This window comes from Chanodichthys erythropterus, chromosome 18 (genome assembly GCF_024489055.1).
Source record: "Chanodichthys erythropterus isolate Z2021 chromosome 18, ASM2448905v1, whole genome shotgun sequence".
NCBI lineage: Eukaryota > Metazoa > Chordata > Actinopteri > Cypriniformes > Xenocyprididae > Chanodichthys > Chanodichthys erythropterus.
In genome coordinates, this window is record NC_090238.1 from 35,279,976 (window position 1) to 35,293,091 (window position 13,116).

General features: G+C 40.4%; 1 protein-coding gene across 2 annotated transcripts in view; it reads left to right on the top strand.

Annotated features, from left to right (window-relative positions):
• The window catches only part of plekhh1 (pleckstrin homology domain containing, family H (with MyTH4 domain) member 1), a 145,868-nt gene that overhangs the window by 126,710 nt on the left and 6,042 nt on the right, over nucleotides 1-13,116 (top strand). For both annotated transcript variants that reach the window (XM_067368034.1, XM_067368033.1), the window contains exons 12-22: nucleotides 371-507; nucleotides 2,313-2,423; nucleotides 2,530-2,616; nucleotides 3,516-3,674; nucleotides 4,542-4,622; nucleotides 4,806-4,985; nucleotides 5,532-5,643; nucleotides 5,851-5,963; nucleotides 11,445-11,621; nucleotides 11,705-11,802; nucleotides 12,055-12,232. In XM_067368034.1, coding sequence (XP_067224135.1) covers nucleotides 371-507; nucleotides 2,313-2,423; nucleotides 2,530-2,616; nucleotides 3,516-3,674; nucleotides 4,542-4,622; nucleotides 4,806-4,985; nucleotides 5,532-5,643; nucleotides 5,851-5,963; nucleotides 11,445-11,621; nucleotides 11,705-11,802; nucleotides 12,055-12,232 — 1,433 coding nt within the window. The remainder of the gene's footprint in view (nucleotides 1-370; nucleotides 508-2,312; nucleotides 2,424-2,529; nucleotides 2,617-3,515; nucleotides 3,675-4,541; nucleotides 4,623-4,805; nucleotides 4,986-5,531; nucleotides 5,644-5,850; nucleotides 5,964-11,444; nucleotides 11,622-11,704; nucleotides 11,803-12,054; nucleotides 12,233-13,116) is intronic.

Sequence of the window (13,116 nt, forward strand, 5' to 3'; positions counted from 1 at the left end):
CATGGGCAAACAGTCCAAACAACAGGTCCAAGACACAGAAAAATCCAGGGAGACAAGCAGCAGATGAAAACCCAAGACACAGAGAACCAGGATAATGCTCAGAAATGCAGTAGTGACACATACAAGACTTCGCAATGACTGACAGGGCTTTTAAAGGCAAACATAAACGAGTAAATCACACACAGGTGGAAGTGATCAGATTATAGTCCAGGTAATGGGTTATGGGAATTGTAGTTCAGGACAGAATAACAATGAATAAGAGAGGAGTGCCCTCTGGTGGACATCCAGGGCAAACCAGCTGGTGATTGTGACAGTAGCATTAAATTGTTACTGTCAACTCTTGAACAATTTTATGTCTTTTGTCCTGCAGGTGTTTCTATGTCCTCCATCAGTTCAGAGAGTGACTATGCCATTCCTCCAGATGCATACTCGCTGGACAGTGACTGCTCAGAGCCCGAGCACAAGGTGCAGCGCACCTCCTCCTACTCCTGTGAAAGTGTTGGGCAGGTACGTCTCTGAGCTCCTTCTTCTTTTGAGCCATCTCTATATTGTGTTCTAGGGGTGTAGCGGTACACAGAAGGTCATGGTTTGGTACGTACCTCGATTTTGGGGTCATGGATACAAGTTCGGTGCATTTCCATGCCACCCCCTCCCCCTGATTCCTGATTGCTTAAAATAAAAATTGTTGATTTGTTACTCTAATTGATAGATTGACCAATGTTGCATGGAAAAATGCAACTGCTGTTTGATGCACAGAGTTCAATATTATGCTTTTTCAAGAAAGAAATCATAAAAAACATGAGAGAGAAGGAGAAAAACTTCACCTTTCCACGAGGAGACAGCGAGTGAAGCGGCACCTGATTTTGTCTCATTATAACAGCAGAAACAGCTTCTGGCCATACAAATAAGAGTAGGACATCATTTGAAACTGTAAAGGGTCTGTTTTTATTTGTGTACACTCTACACCCATAATTAAAATAAAACATTATGCTTTTGTAAAATAAAGAAAAAACAAACAAAATGACGCTTTCTGCCATCTCGGTTTCTTTTCCATGAAGTTTGTGGAGCATGTCACAAAAATTAATAGAAACTCGGCGTATAGGCTGCTAGCAAGCTCTTGCGTACCATCGGAACTATTGTCTTGGGTTGGTACATAGATCGACTTTTGCTCTTTTTCTATTTGTGGCAGTTAACAAATAGCTTTGCATTTCTGCGCACACCCCCTTCTGGATTGGAGCGTGGATCACCTGTGACTGACTGTATTCGTCGCCTGACTGTATGCACCGAACTGTGACGTCTGTACTGATGCAGTTTGGGAGGAATACATGTACTGTTACACCCCTATTGTCTTCTCATCTACACTACCTTTCAAAAATGTGGCATTTTTGTATGCTTTTGAAAGAAGCATTTTATACTTACCAAGGCTGCATTTAATGGATCAAAAATACAATGAAAACAGTAATATTGTGTAATATATCGTGAGTTTTCTATTTAAATATATTTAAAAATGTAATTTATTCCTGTGATGGTGAAGCTGAATTTTCAGCATCATTACTCCAGTGTCACATGATTCTACAGAAATCATTCTAATATGCTGATTTGGTTCTCAAGAGACATTTTTTATTCACGGTTTTCATATGACATCACACACCTATAGGAATGCCCACCTAGAGGGCAAAACAAGGCTTTCCTCCTTTGCCTGCCCATTATTTTTACCAGGTTTGAACTAAAGTACTAATGTAGTAAAACAGTGATATTAAAAGACCAGTTTCAGTATACACCTAATTAATGATGCATACTATGTACAGGCAAACAGACAAACCCAGAATATGAATGCAATGCAAAGAATGCACTTAACTATTTGGTGATTTGTGTTCATATTCCTGGCTCATCTGCTTGCCTGGATATAGAATGCATCATCAATAAGGTATATACTGAATTTGATCCTTTAATATCACTGTTTATATACATTAAGGTAAAGTGTTTTTAAAGTGACCTTAAAGTGTTTTTCACGTTAAGTGTTTTATAATGTCCCGCTGTTTTTAGCGATTGAAATACTGCAACAGGTGCTGTATATGTATCACAAGTGTCTAAAATTTGCATTTTGTTCACATTTTTGGTTGTTGTTATTATTCTTTTTTTGAGATGGATCCTTTCTTATGTTTTAGTTTTAGTCCAAGGAGGTCTGTAATACCTTGAGAAAGCTGTGTGTTAGCATTCCCATTCACCTCGATCCTAATCCAGTTACGTGGATAGAAGTTAGAAGACAGGTTGTCCATGGTTAAAAGCTTTGTATGTGTTTTTCCATATAGGAGACTCTAGAAAAGACAGGTTACTTGCTGAAAATGGGCAGTCAGGTAAAGGCATGGAAGAGGCGCTGGTTCATTCTGAGGAACGGGGAGATCTTGTACTACAAGACGCCGGTGAGTAGACTTTTCCACATCTCTGTGGCGGTATTTGAGAGAGAGTGTGAGGGAAGGAAGTTTAGAGTTACAGCGCTGATGATATCTGCCTTTGTTCTGCTCTCAGAGTGATGTGATCCGGAAACCTCAGGGCCAAATGGAGCTGAACTCCTCGTGTCATATAGCCCGCGGAGAGGGAGCTCAGACATTCCAGGTGAGAGACACACTGATACACACAAACAGCCTTTAACAAATCTGTCAGCCTAAGGCTTTCAGAAACAGCCTGATATGGGTATCACATGAGCTTTGCTTGCGTTTTGAGAGAATGTTCAACTCTCAACTGCTGTTGTTATTGGATTTTCTGTAAAAATGATTGCAATAATGGGGTATTATCTATAATTTCCTCAAACGTTAATCAGTGGCATCACATATTACAATTTGGGAGGAAGTGATAATCATAATCAAAAATGTCTTGTAGAATTTAATGTAGGTCACTTGGACTTGTTTTTCTGTTACCACATGAATTGGAATAAATCCTACAATACATCCATGATGGCAGAAATGATTCAAAATCTTAGCATATCGTGTCAAATTTTCAACTCATGGATGGATGGATAATGGATGGATGAATTGATGGATGATGGATGGATGAATGGATAATGGATGGATGGATAATGGATGATGGATGGATAGATGGATAGATGATGGATGGATGGATAGATAGACTTCTTTTTTTACTGTTGTTTCCATGATTGCAGAGATGATTTTGTTTTTCTATTAAGTGAAGAGTTATAGTTAGGGATGGACAATATATCCACACTGCATCAGCTGAGGGCTGCATTTTGATTGATTGATTGATTGATTGATTGATTGATTGATTGATTGATTGATTGATTGATTGATTGATTGATAAAAAAAAAAAAATTATCTCATTATTTACATTTTAATATCTGCCATTTATCAGTTAATAGACCGCAACATTAAAACAAAAATATTCGCTTATCTGAATCAGACAGAAATGTAATATTAGTGCATCCATAGTCATTGTCAGATGAACCAGTTTTGTTGGCTAAATCTCTGTCAATCTTTTTCTCATGTGCGTGTTGTGTCTAGTTAATTACAGAGAAGAAGACCTTTTACTTGGCTGCAGACTCCCCAAATATCCTGGAGGACTGGATCAGAGTTCTCCAGAATGTTCTCAAGGTCCAGGCCAGTGGACCAGTTTCCATGGATAAAGAAGTCAAGGCCACTGTGAGAGGCTGGCTAACAAAGGTAAGAGTTCACAGGAGTGTAAGAATGTGAAAGATTGATTGAATTGTCAAAAGTACTGTCAGTACATTTGACAACATGAATTTTGAAAATTGAATGATTGATTATTTAAACAGTTTATCTACTGTAACAAAGTTAAAGGTTCAGGGAAGGAGGAGGCAGGAACCGGTGAATGTTAAACATAACATTAATCATAAAATAAACAAACAACAAAACGAAAGTAAAGGGGCAGCCCCTCACGGATGACTGCCGCTTGAACTAGAACAAAACACCAACATGAATAGTCCAGGCCTGGTCCTTTCTTGTCCTTCGCTGTCGTCACTTCTTCTTTTATCCTTACGGAGCACCTCCGTGTGACTCGAGACAGGTGTGGTGCACAGGTGACGCTCATTAGCACTTGCGCCACCGGCCTCACTCCATTCCCACGGCTCTTGGCCCCACCCCCATCTACATATAAAGATGTCAATGCAATGCAGTGCAGTGCGATTTTTGACGTGTATGAAGCAATGAAGTGATAATGATTAACAGTGTACGACTGACAGTGAAGATTGCGGGGTGAGATTCCTGGATGGCTGGTACATGCTGGGACAGAGCTGAGGTCTTTGGGTCTGGAATGTATCTGATAGGGAGTCCCTGATCACAGGCTGTGTATATCTGTGTGTGGGGGGTGGGGGTCTTGTCAAATGTGTACATTAATTGCATTGTTTTTCCATTTGAATGCATTTGATTTGACAGTCCGTTTTCAGTTTGATGAATGAACTAGAAACAATATCAAGGACAGATTTTACACCTGGTATTAAGATCCTCAGTGTTTCTTTCACTTATTCTTTCTCTCTCCACTTTTCTGATAATATTTTTATTTTACTACAGGTGAAGCATGGTCATTCAAAGCTTGTGTGGTGTGCTTTGATTGGGAAAGTCTTCTACTACTACCGTAACCAGGATGACAAGGTAGATATCTTTAGATTCCTTAAATTGAAAAAAACTAAGGGTTTTTCTGTTAGTAGCTCTGCAATGTTTTTATTTAAGCTGAAATGTGTAATGTTTTGATGTTAAAATAAAAAAATATTCAAGTCATTTGTAAATTAATTTATGCATATGAATATGAATTTTATGAATATGTGTTCATTGCAGTTACCTCTGGGTCAGCTACATGTTCGGGAAGCACGGGTGGAAGAAGTGGACAGATCGTGTGACTCTGACGAGGATTATGAAGCAGGTGGGCGGGGCTTCCTCTCCTCTCACTTTACGTTAGTGGTCCATCCCAAAGAGCAAAGCCCCACCTACCTGCTTGTCGGCACTAAACAAGAAAAGGTATCACTTACCCCACAAATGCAATCTGAATTTTGCCTAGTATTTACCCAGGAGCTCGTTTGTACTTTGTTAATCAGAATGCCATGTATAAATGAATGTATTCAGGTCTAAACGTTTTGAGCTTGTCCACTTTTGACCACTTCCAGAGGTAGTCGAAAACGCATTAGACTGGATTGCTTTTATAGTGTAGACTCTCATGCAATCTGTTTGAAGAGCCATAAAAGACCGTCTTCTCTCCACCAGCTGACATTACGGAAAGCGCGCTAGACAGACAGGAATTAAACTTTATTGGCTAAAGACCCAAGTTTGGTTGGAAGACGAAAAACTTACCAAGCGCAATGTTCTCTCACCATTCCTGATTTTTACAGACCCCTCCCCTCGAAAGAAATCAGGACAGAAGTGGTTGAAAGTGGACAAAACTGACAGATTAAAACACCAGGTGTAAACGGGAATGTGTCTCCCTCGTCTACTTGTGATCCGATCAACCAAAAGCATCTTAATACCAGGTGTAAACAGGGTCTCAGATTCTTGCTGACTTTCTCACAGGACACCTGGCTGTACCACCTGACTGTTGCGGCGGGCAGTTGTGCCAGCCTGAGGGTGGGCACAGAGTACGAACAGCTGATCGGCAAGCTGTTGGATGTCGATGGAGACCCAGGTCAGAGGTTAATTTTAAATATCTACTTCTATAACACGTACAACTGCTTCTCAAGTCGCATGATGGACTGGATGGTTTTAAATTGGGACAGACAGATAGAATGACTCCATCTAGACCCCAGACAGTGTTTACGACCAGTTCTGATGGCTTGATGGCAGCTGTTGTGCCATTTAAATTTGTTTTTCAATCTGTTGTTCATGTGTGCAGACTCTGCTCTGTGGAAACGTGAAGTGCTGTGCTTCAGTAAGGAGGGTCTGCGGTACCCCCTCACCACGCTACCCTCCGAGGCACTTCAAACAGAGGCTCTCAAGCTCTTTAAGGTGAATGCCTTTGTCTGTGTCTTCTCTTACTTTCTCAGAGTCCTTTATCCTTCTTTCTGCTTCATTCACATTCACAAATGATCAAGTCTTTATGTCCTCTTGTTGTCTTTATCTCCCTTGAAGAATCACTCCATCTCTCAAACACTTATAAGTTGTCCTCATCCTCCTCTCCTGAGAGTTGATGGTGCCGTCCTGTCCCTACTGTGGACTCCCACAGCAGGATCAAAGGCAGTGATGGGAGGCATTGTGCTCATTATAGCACAGGAGATAATGAGCTGAATTTGGCTCTGATTGACGTAAAACCTCTGCAGTTTCTCAAGCTGCTTTGAAACTGTAGCTATACGATTAAAAGTAGTTCAACTACAGTCAGACTACTCTTTTGAAGCAGTAGTACTTGGATACACTACAAGTAATAAAATAAAGTTTTTTTTGGCACAAAACATTAAGGATCTCCATTACGGTATCAAATGGGAACACATACAGTGCTTAACAGCTAACAAAAAGGGGGAAAAAAACTACCTAAAGCAGTGGTTCCCAAACTGGGCTGAGTGTAATGACATAGGCCATAGGACGTAGCACTCGACTCCCATGCCTGCGGACCTGGGTTCGAGTCCTGCTTAGAGTGGGCGGTTCGAACAGGAGGGGTAACATTGGTGCCATGACCCGGATGAGAGTGAGGTTTTGGGGGGATGTGTGTAACAGACATAAAATGGTGAGAGTTGTGCGTGTAAACCTCACTCCCCTGATCTCAAGAGCCACTCTAGCGACTGATGCTAGAGACTGCAGTCTTTAACTTCCTTGTTAGAGTCTCCGACTCCCATGCTGGCAGACCAAGGTTCGAGTCCCGCTTACAGCGGGCGGTTCGAACAGGAGGGGTTACATTGGTGCTGTGACCTGGATGGGGGTGAGTGTAATGGACGTAGGTCGGTGAGAGCTGTGTGTTTAAACCTCACTCCCCTGATCTCAGGAGGCACTCTAGTGATTGATGCTAGAGACTGCGGTCTTTAGCCTCCTTGTTAGAGTGCCTGACTCCCATGCCGGCGGACCTGGGTTCGAGTCCCGCCTAGAGTTTGTGGTTCGAACAGGAGGGGTTACATTGGTGCTGTGACCTGGATGGGAGTAAATTTTAGGGGGGTGAGTGTAACAGATGTAGGCTGGTAAGAGTTGTGCGTGAAAATCTCATGCCCCTGATCTCAGGAGGTGCTCCAGCGACTGATGCTAGAGACTGCAGTCTTTAACTTCCTTGTTAGAGTCTCCGACTCCCATGCTGGCAGACCAAGGTTCGAGTCCCGCTTACAGCGGGCGGTTCGAACAGGAGGGGTTACATTGGTGCTGTGACCTGGATGGGGGTGAGTGTAATGGACGTAGGTCGGTGAGAGCTGTGTGTTTAAACCTCACTCCCCTGATCTCAGGAGGCACTCTAGTGACTGATGCTAGAGACTGCGGTCTTTAGCCTCCTTGTTAGAGTGCCTGACTCCCATGCCGGCGGACCTGGGTTCGAGTCCCGCCTAGAGTTTGTGGTTCGAACAGGAGGGGTTACATTGGTGCTGTGACCTGGATGGGAGTAAATTTTAGGGGGGTGAGTGTAACAGATGTAGGCTGGTAAGAGTTGTGCGTGAAAATCTCATGCCCCTGATCTCAGGAGGTGCTCCAGCGACTGATGCTAGAGACTGCAGTCTTTAACTTCCTTGTTAGAGTCCCCAACTCCCATGCTGGCAGACACAGGTTCGAGTCCCACTTACAGCGGGTGGTTCGAACAGGAGGGGTTACATTGGTGCTGTGACCTGGATGGGAGTGAGGTTTAGGGGGGTGAGTGTAACGGACGTAGGCCAGTGAGTGCTGTGTGTTTAAACATCACTCCCCTGATCTCAGGAGGCAATCTAGCGACTGATGCTAGAGACTGCGATCTTTAGCCTCCTTGTTAGAGTGCCTGACTCCCATGCCGGCAAACCGGGTTTGAGTCCCACTTAGAGTTGGTGGTTCGAACAGGAGGGGTTACATTAGTGCTGCGATCTGGATGGGAGTGAGGTTTAGGGGGGTGAGTGTAACAGATGTAGGCCGGTAAAAGCTGTGCGTGAAAATCTCATGCCCCTGATCTCAGGAGGCGCTCTAGCGACTGATGCTAGAGACTGCGATCTTTAGCCTCCTTGTTAGAGCACCTGACTCCCATGCCGGCGGACCGGGATTCGAGTCCGGCTTAAAGCGGGCGGTTCGAACAGGAGGGGTTACATGAGGATGTGCTGGAGTAAACTTTACAGAGTGCTCGACTCTTGCATTACAAGAGTCAATACAAGATCTTAACCAAAAAAAATGCACCTCTTGAAGGAAAAACATCGCAACATTATAAAATTATTGACTGCAGGGGGACTTTAAGAGTACTCAATCATCTCTAAGATCACTCATTTTTTAAAGCTAAATGTAAATTATGTGGCAAAAAAAGTTGTGTAGGGTTTTGCTACTGTTATTCATTATGCTGAAATAAAAAATAAATTTAGTAGCATCAACTATAAAATATAGCATCACTACTAGTCAGTTACCCCTCAGCAGTGGCTCTCAGTAAGTTTTGTGGGAAATGGCACTAGCCCTGTAACGTCTCATTTTGAGGACAGGCCTTAACATTTCATTCAGAGTTCAAAGAGGATCGCTGACAGTGTCTGGAGAGATAGTCTCATTCCAGTTGCTCGTAGTTTCTCCCCAGGCTCCCGTTTTCTATTGAGAACCCTGTTCTCCTGAGGTTTCCAGACATTATGCCCTATTGACAGTTCAATGGCGTATCCTCGAGAGCTAGCATCATGTGCAGCCCTCAGTGCTCTTTGAAGATCACAGGCGCTTTTTAGGTAGTCATTTGATACTGAAAGAAAATGCCTCCCACTCTGAAGTAATGAATGGGGGGGTTGACAGCTACATCCTGACTTGATTTAATTTGCATTGTAAGAGCAGAAACGGAATGTTAATAAGAAAGTAAAGCATGTTATTTCATGCTCTGACAGTACCAGCAGTGTATGGTAATGTGTTATGTGAGGTGTTCGCCATCTGCTGGTTGTTCTGTTCTCGTCAGAGATAGTGGTGCCATATATCCCCAATCTCAGTTGGCCTCTCTCTCCCAATACTTTTCTGTCTGTTCTGGACTGTCCTGTGTACTAAAGCCATAAAAACAGATGCACATGAGTCAAAAAATAAAGAGTGTCCACAATAAAGACAAAGAAAAATCAATAATAAAAAAAAAGGTTTATTTTGATGGTCCACTTTAGACATTATACTAACTATAAGTAACTTTGCAGCTACATGTCATCTGACTCTCATTAGAGTATTAGTAGACTGTTGGGTTAGGTGTTAGGGTTGGGGTTAGTAAAATAAGTTGAAATGTAGCTGCAAAGTTTTTATTTTAAAGAGCCTGCTGCATGACTGGATTTAATAGGGGAAACTGTGAAAACACAAGAAAAACATGAGTAAAACAAACAAATAAACTAAAAGTTGGACTCGATAGTTTTCCTCTTATAACATAGCAAAGATCCAGTAATCCATGTATATTGACAGGAATCATGTTTCCTGACATTTATATATGCCTGATTTTGATGCAGGGGAAATACATAAAGCAAATTTGCATGTGAACGTTTCATATAAATACAATATAGGTAGGTCTGAATCCCAGTGATCACTTATATCAATGTTATATTTCGTCAAATCGTCCAGTCCTAAAACTTGTATAGTTTTTGTCAGTGTTTTTCTAAAAACATCCAATTATGCAGAATATATAAGATGGTAAATATTTAATTGACAAGTTGTCAATACAATATATAACAATACAATATGGGTATGGTTTTACCTCGAAATTCAACACATTGACACAAAATGATAACTGCAAATTTCTCTTCCTGGAGTCCAGTTATTTCTGTGAATTGCAGCAATCCAGCAGTCTTTAAAAATATACCTTGGATTTCTTGTCATATCTATTGGTACAATCAATCGCAAAGCTCTTTCCTGTTTTGGATGTGTTTTGTGTTTTTCGCACCATTCACGATGAAAACCAATGCTGCCACTCAGTGGGCGTAACCGCAGTCACTGGACCAAATGAACCATCAAAAAGAATTATTACCAAAAAACCTGTTTAAAAAAGTCTTTTAAAATGTTCTCTTTTGAATTCATGAAAACTTAAAACCAATTTCAAGAAAAACATTTACTGACTCTTAAAGGTGGCATAGAATGTATTTTTAAAAGATGTAATACAAGTCTAAGGTGTCCCCTGAATGTGTCTGTGAAGTTTCAGCTCAAAATACCCCATAGATTTTTTTTAATTCATTTTTTTTAACTGCCCATTTTGGGGCATCATTAAATATGAGCCGATTCAGGCTGCGGCCCCTTTAAATTCTTGTGCTCTCCGCCCCCGGAGCTCGCGACTGCCTTAAACAGCATAAAAGTTCACACAGTTAATATAACCCTCAAAATGGATCTTTACAAAGTGTTCGTCATGCAGCATGTCTAATCGCGTAAGTATGGTATTTATTTGGATGTTTACATTTGATTCTGAATGAGTTTGATAGTGCTCCGTGGCTAATGGCTAATGTTACACTGTTGGAGAGATTTATAAAGAATGAAGTTGTGTTTATGAATTATACAGACTGCAAGTGTTTAATAATGAAAATGCGACGGCTCTTGTCTCCGTGAATACAGTAAGAAACGATGGTAACTTTAACCACATTTAACAGTACATTAGCAACATGCTAACGAAACATTTAGAAAGACAATTTACAAATATCACTAAAAATATCATGTTATCATGGATCATGTCAGTTATTATTGCTCCATCTGCCATTTTTCACTATTGTTCTTGCTTGCTTACCTAGTCTGATGATTCAGCTGTGCACAGATCCAGACGTTAATACTGGCTGCCCTTGTCTAATGCCTTGAACATGAGCTGGCATATGCAAATATTGGGGTCATACATATTAATGATCCCGACTGTTACGTAACAGTCGGTGTTATGTTGAGATTCGCCTGTTCTTCGGAGGTCTTTTAAACAAATGAGATTTATATAAAAGGAGGAAACAATGGTGTTTGAGACTCACTGTATGTCATTTCCATGTACTGAACTCTTGTTATTCAACTATGCCAAAGTAAATTCAATTTTTAATTCTAGGGCACCTTTAAAATTTCATGTGGTATCAAGTAAAATGTAATAACATATTTTTCTTATATCTTAGATACATGTGAGAGGACTAAAGAATTTTTAGAGGATTTCAAACTTCCCTGATTGATTTATTTGATTATTATTTACTTGTAATTGTACATAATTTACTGTTATTACAGTAGTAAGTACATGTAAGGTGTATCTATGTCACCTTAAAATAAAGTGTTACCAAGTTTTATGAATAACATTTCGTATTGTATTCTTGTTTTACTTAATAAATAGGACAAAAAGTGAGAGTTGTGTCATTGACCCACACACATACAAATAAGTTTGTTTTTTTGCCCCACTGGTAGTCATGCCAGCTGTTCATCAATGTGCTGGTGGAATCACCCTCAATTGACTACCACACCTCGCTGGCCCAGAATGCACTGCAGGTGTGCCTAACACATCCAGAGCTGCAGAATGAAATGTACTGTCAGCTGATCAAACAGACCAATTGCCGCACTCCTCACAACTATGCCCTTACGCAGGTCAGTGTCATGTATGTGCGCACTCACACTTCACACTGTATCATCATCAGATCAAATGTTGTATATCTCTCTTTATCTCTCAGTGCTGGCAGCTGTTGTCATTGTGTGTAGCTCTCTTCCTGCCTCAGCACCATTTCCTGTGGTACCTGAGACAGTACCTACAGCAGAACGCAGATCCCAGGTCACCGAATCTTCAGATTTTACATAACTATTTGAGTATATATCTTACTTAATTAATTAAATTAAAACACAGTCAAAAAAGGCTGCTACCTTAATAAGAATATAAATATATATATATATGTTTGTGTTTAAGGGCATATATTTTATTTATAATATATTTACTGGAAAACAAGACTAAGGTACCGATAAGAATAAGGGTTTTGCAGTTATGCCTAATGTGCTTGTATTTGAAAGCCTGTGTTTGTCTCTCCAGGACTGAAGTGGGGAAGTATGCTGTGTACTGCCAGCGCTCAGTTGAGAGAACTTTACAGAATGGAGAGAGAGAAGCAAAGCCTTCGCGGATGGAAATTTTATCTATTCTGTTGAGAAACCCGTATCATCACTCTCTACCCTTCAGCATACCTGTACACTTCATGAACAACACTTATGAGGTACACACAAACACTTTCAGTAGCATTTACATTAACCCTGTAAAGCTTACAGTATATTATTTGATACGCAAATTTCTAAAGCCTCTAAATAATCTACATGATCAAAACTGCTGTACACGATCTACTACAACCCTATTTCCAGAAAAGAATAAAACCAAGATTTCTGTTTTTTATTTAACAAAAGTACAAAGAAAAGATTTCCATTTCCATTTTTACTAACCAAACTTAATTGTATTTTGTAAATATATAGAAACTTTGATTTTGATGGCTGCACACTTGTCACTCCTCTGTCCCAACTTTTTTTGGAGCGTGTTGCAGCCGTCAAATGTCTATATACAAAATACAATTAAGTTAGACATTTGTCTAAAATTTGCCAAGTAATATTTAATATTCCTCACCATTTTCTTTACATGTTCTTTAAAAGTAATATTTGAGTCCAATATTATGCCAAGATAATTGAATTAATCATTAAAGGGATAGTTCACCCAAAAATGAAAATTCAGTCATTAATTACTCACCCTCATGTCGTTCCACACCCACACCATCACAATTAATAAAAACATCAACATTGGGAGATTGAACATTTGTTTTTGAGAAGAGCATTCCTTTCGTTTTACCAGTGTTTAGGCAAAGACACGATTGTTCCAGTCACTGTGTAATCCTTTCCATAGCCGCTTTTAAATTCTCAGCTGCTAACTCTGCTGTTCTCTCATGTATAAAAATAACAGTATCATCAGTATACATTTGCACTTGTATCCCTTCACACTGTTGCAGAAGATCATTAATATAGAGACTGAATTATAAAGGACCTAACACTGATCCTTGGGGTACACCCATTGTATAAAGTAAGTTACAGGACTTAAAGGGTTAGTTCACCCCAAAAT